Below are 5,335 nucleotides of genomic sequence, written 5' to 3'. Positions count from 1 at the left end.
CTGTGAGTCACTATGACTCAATGGCAGTGTTTTTTTAATAAGAGTCATAGGAAAAACTGAATTCAAAGCAACAAGAGAAAATACTTCTGCAATTTTTGCCCCAAGAATTTCAAAAGCATATTGTTCTAGATATGTTTACATTTGGCATCTAGTTTTAAAAATACACTCCCCAAAAAACTTAACTAAAATATGAATCTATTCTCTTCACATGTGGAGGTGACAGGTGTGCCCCAGTAGTGGGACATGGACTTGAAAGTACATACAATAGGTAGTGCTGATGGGTTCATGCAGAGCAGGGTTTGAAAATCATGGGGGAAGGGAGGGTTGCAGGCTGAAGTATGCAGAAAAGGGATTGGGGTCTAGTCCCCTGGCATCCCTGTATCTTTCCTCGCCCCACTCCCAACCAGCACCTGCAGCAGAAGACAGGTGGGAAAAGCACTTCCTTTGTCTTCCCACCTCTAGCCCTTCAGCTTTTTCCCAACCTGAATCTGGCACAACCCCAGAGAGGGAGCTATGTTGAGTGTTTTGGTTTCTGAATAAGCCCAAGGAAAGGGAGGGAGTTTCAGTCAAAGGAGGAAAGGTAGCAGCACTTTGTTTTCCAGTACTTCAAAGGACAATCACGCACAAAGTCATTTTCCATTATAGGTGATTCTTACCGAAGTCTCAGGTCTCTTAAATCTTCCTTAGTGATGTCATTGAGAATATCAGAGAGCGTATAGCCCTCAGCAGCAATCTGAAACAAACATCAGATACACAGGTGCTGAGCAGCTTTTGCAACAACTTGTGAATAGCTGTATGATCACTGGTTTACCTTTTCAATTGTGTCAGTGTCTGCTCCTTGAACTTCCAACCAGTCCACAAGCTCTCCATCTGCTCTCTGCCCACTCAAGCCATGCCGGGCTTCTCGGGCTTCCAAAACACCTGTCATGATTGGAAATGTGTTTTCTTGCATGTTAATGTCTCAAAGTCTTCCAGAGTAACCAGTTAGATGCAATAAATAATAAAAACAAATACCTAGTTCATAAATGTGTTGATATGAAAAGGAAATGAACCAAGTCTGTATCACTCAGTTCTCTAATACATATTAAACAATAACTCAGTTCTTAGATTCCGTTTCTAGAGGGTAAAATAATCTTTGCCTGAGTTCACATTATTTCGTTTAGATTTTGACATGTTGTCTGCCCTCCACCATGTATACTTATTCTTCTGCCTTTCAATGCCTTTTTATTAAACAGCAGTGAAAGTCGAGTAGGGAAATGGGTTTTAGTATTGAGGTTTTGCTTCAAAGCTTATTCATTTCAAGCAGTAGCTATAGCTCTTTGCCAAGTGGCACAAAATGAGGAACTCAGATTTACTGAGATGTACTTTATGCAGTAAAGTATCATTTTTAGGTATACTGGGTATACCAAACCAAAAACCAAGCCCATTGCCATGGAGTTGATTCCAACTCATAGCAGTCCCCCACTGGGTTTCCAAGGCAAGGCTGTAATATCTTTACCGAGGGAGATGGCCTCATCTCTCTCCCAGGGAGCACCTGGTGAGTTTGAACTGCCAACCTTCTGGTTAGCATGCCTTATCAACTACACCACCAGAGCTCCTCATAATTAGCTGTACAGCGCTATAAATTTTGACAAATGCGAACGATAACCACAGCTCCAGCCATTCTGCTTTATTTTGCCTTTTGCAAATACTGCATAAATGGGATCATAGTATGTATGTAGCCTTTTAAATCTGGCTTTCAGCTAGCATCACGCACTTGTGATTCATCTGTTACCAGTAGTGTGCTTGGTTGCTAACCAAAGGGTTGGCAGTTTGAAGTTACCCATAGCTCTGTGGGGGAAAAGGACCTGTAATTCACGCCCATAAAGATTACAGCCTAGGAAACTCTCTGTCACATGGGGTTGCTATGAGTTGAAATTGACTCCACAGCACATGACTTTGTAGAATCTACTGGAACAGTAGTTTGTAATGCATAGCCTAAACCATTTCTAGGTTGACCATAGTACTTTTATCAGCCAGATTTTAAACCATCTCACACACACAAATCAATCGGACCCAGTGGAAAGTGACTCTTACCGTTAGATTTGAGGTATAACTGAAGGTGGCATAATTCCTGAGTTTTGTGTTCCAGAGTTTGCCGTAAGAAATTCTGGTACTCTTGCTCTCTCTGAATTAAGTTTTCCAAAAGTCTGTTTAAAAAAAAAAAAAAATCCAGAGAACCTGATGAATACACCATTCATACACATCATTGCTAAATATTGGAGGGGGGACCAGCACAACCACCCCCACCCCAGCCAGTCCAATGAGAGAAGTCAAGGTTCTGTGACTGAGGTTTCAGCCTGTATAGGGGAAACTGGTGCTTACCCTCCACTTGAAGAGCACTCAGAGGGAGGGTACATTTTATCTCAAAATGTATCCCGAACCAAAAGTTAACTTGACGGTGATCGGTAGAGCGCAGCCACGGAAGGGTAATCTGGTTATTTAAACTTGTCTTCCTAATTAAAGGAGCTGAAGGGAAGTTAAGTGATTGTAATTTGCCCACTGGCTGGGCTTTTCCCATCGGGATGGTCTCCTGACATCCAAGCTTGTGTTCCTAGTTCTCCCTGGGATGAGAAAGGCAGGGAGTGGCCTAGCTGAGCCTCAAACATTTAGCTCACCCCTATCTATGCCAGGGGGAGGGGCCTGCACATAAGCGCCCTTTCCAGCTTTGCTCCTTTGTGTGGGCATCTAGGAACTAGGACTCCTTTACTAGTTATTTTTTCATTAGTTTATATGATCCATGCTGGTGCACTTTTTGCTCTCAAAAGTCACTGCAACAATATGTAAATAAACCCTGACAAAACAGGGAGGAAGTGTGACGGCACAGGCAAGGTGCTGGTGCTTGGCAATAAGGAGTGCTGACGTTATTGCCCGTGCTGCCCCCCAACACCACCACTTGAAACAACCCACCTCTTCCACTAGCTGAGGAGCCAACTGTCACACTCCGGCTGGAGCACTGCTGCCTTGAGCCCACCCAGACTGGAGGAAGGGCTCGGTAACCAGGACCTAAGGGAGCTTGGGGTGGAGAGGGCCCGGGACCCTCACGAGTCCACTTAGCGTCATTCTGCCCATGGCTCCTTTGGCTTAGTGCAACCCTGACATCATAGCTCACGTGCCTCTGGAGAGCAAGGATAAGCCCACCGTGGAGGAACAGCACGCTTGCTAAGCGACAGGCATTAACACGCTGGCTGAAGATTGCTGATGGCTAATCCTGAAACTGGAAGACGGAATGGCTCCACGGTGGCCAGGACTAACCTTTGAACCCACATACAGCATTTGATGAACTTGGTGATTGGAGTCCTCATCAGAAAAAGCATCTTATATTGCTAAGTATTCCTACTGCCTTTCATACTTTTCACAATGTAAACCTTTAAAAAAAAAAAAAATTCTGCTGCTATCAATTAAAATCCCATTGATCTGCTTCAGATTAAATTTCAGAGATCCCTGGGGTTGTATTCAACTTCTCTCCAGAAACATCTGTATGGCTGTGCAGTACTGATGAGCAAGCATCACCAGTGACCCATGGCTACAAAGCAGCATTTGGAACAAATGCCAACTGGTTCCCTGTGGCTGAGCGTTATATATATTACAGCCCACAGACAATGTGATCCCCAGAGCAAAGAGGAATCAGTGCATTTAATACATTTAGGGAGTATCTATTAAGCACCTACTATATGTCAGGAAGGTGTTCTTGGGGGATCACTGAGTGGCACAGGCTCTCCTGGTTGGGAGGCAGCCCTCTACTGCCTGCTAAGGAACTGAGAAAAATCATGGGGAAGAGAAAAAGATGAGTAGGAAGACTTTGGGGCTGAGGTTATGGGATACACACACCCCTGGACAATGACCGCAAAATTGTTACTCCTGCAATGACAGGCTATAGATGGTCACTGCTGAGCCTCTGGTTCCCACACACCATGCCAGGGATCCCACCTCAGTGAAAAACGTTTGGAGATGCTTTTTGTATAGCTAATTCCTCTGTGACCTGGGCCAAGGCACTATACTTCTGAGTCTTTGTACTTTTTAAAAAAAAAAAAGAAAGAAAAGAAAAGGAGAATATAGTGCCTTGGTTTAAGCTGAGAAAACCTTGCCTAGTTCATAAATGGTTCAAATGCTTTACAACAAACCACTTTTGCTTCACAAGGCTTTTCTGAGACCCAGGTAAAGTGCTGTCCATTGAACAATTCAGCCAATCGCCTTGTGGTTCTGTCATCCTCCTACCCTACCACTCTTCCAAGTACAATGCCTGGAAGATTCTTACCTGGTGGTCTCCTGCCTGAGCTTGCCCAGTTGGCAGCTCAGGTGCTGGTGGGCATAGTGGTGGGGCTGGATCTCCTGGAAGCCTGCTGAGCTGGGTCTGCTCCCTCTGAAGGTACCAGCTGTTCTGCTTCCATTTGGCTCTGCCACAGGGTAGTCCTCATCCATCTCTGCGTCCTTACCTACCCCTTCCATCTCAGATGCAGCATCAAAGTGTGCTTGTAGCTCTGCAAAACCATGGAAAAGAAACGAGCACGGTCTTTGGGTGGTACCAACGGTGAATGCGTCACCCGCTAACCACATGGTTGGGAGCTTTGAGCCTACCTAGGGGAGCTCTGGTGGCCAGTGCCTAAGGCATTTGACTACTAACCAGACAGTTGGCGGTTCAAACCCAACGGCCACTCCGGGGAAGGAAGACTGGGCAATCTGCTTCCATAGAGATTTACCACTTCGGAAAACCAAAAGGGGTCGCTATGTGTCGGAATTGACTCAATGGCAGTGGGTTTGGGTTGTTTTTTGAGAGGTACCTTAGAAGAAAGGATCGAGAGATATGGTTCTATGGAGGAGTTTGTCCTGACACGTGTGGGGTTGCTGTGAGTTGCAGTTGACTCCACAGCAACTTGTTTTTATCAAAAGAGCATTTTAACAAGGTCAGGGTTTGGTAAAGCTTATGCCCTGTCCCAGCAAATCAGGCTGCCCTGGCCACTGACACTATCAGTTGTTGTTGTTATGTGCCGTCGAGTCGGACCGGACTCATAGTCAACCTCCTCCTTGGGTTTCCAAGGCAGTATCACTATGGAAGTAGATTGCCCAACCTTCCTTCCAAGGAGTGGCTGATGGGTTTGAACCGCCAGCCTTTTGGTTAGCAGTCAAGTGCCTTAGGCACTATGCTACCAGACACTATCAGGGTACCACTAAATTCCTAAATGGAGAGCAGACTATTCATTTGGCTCTCTGCAGTGCAAACATAATTACCCCCACCCAGTCTACAAGAATACCAGAAAGATGTTTACTTGTGTTTTATTGACTATGCAAAGGCATT

At 45.2% G+C, this 5,335-nt stretch overlaps 1 protein-coding gene across 1 annotated transcript in view; it reads right to left on the bottom strand.

Moving 5' to 3' along the window:
* Window positions 1–652: 652 nt before the first annotated feature.
* Window positions 653–5,335, bottom strand: part of MAP3K15 (mitogen-activated protein kinase kinase kinase 15) — a 164,483-nt gene continuing 159,800 nt past the window's right edge. The window contains exons 25-28 of the mRNA XM_042782662.1: window positions 4,298–4,520; window positions 2,056–2,189; window positions 812–900; window positions 653–733 (exon numbers count right to left, since the gene is read on the bottom strand). Coding sequence (XP_042638596.1) covers window positions 653–733; window positions 812–900; window positions 2,056–2,189; window positions 4,298–4,520 — 527 coding nt within the window. The remainder of the gene's footprint in view (window positions 734–811; window positions 901–2,055; window positions 2,190–4,297; window positions 4,521–5,335) is intronic.

The sequence above is a fragment of the Orycteropus afer genome, unplaced genomic scaffold, assembly GCF_000298275.1.
Source record: "Orycteropus afer afer isolate SDZICR_OR568_19922 unplaced genomic scaffold, OryAfe1.0 scaffold00404, whole genome shotgun sequence".
Taxonomy (NCBI): Eukaryota; Metazoa; Chordata; class Mammalia; order Tubulidentata; family Orycteropodidae; genus Orycteropus; species Orycteropus afer.
Note: the sequence above shows the minus strand (reverse complement) of the source record. Positions and strands in the feature narration are given on the sequence as shown.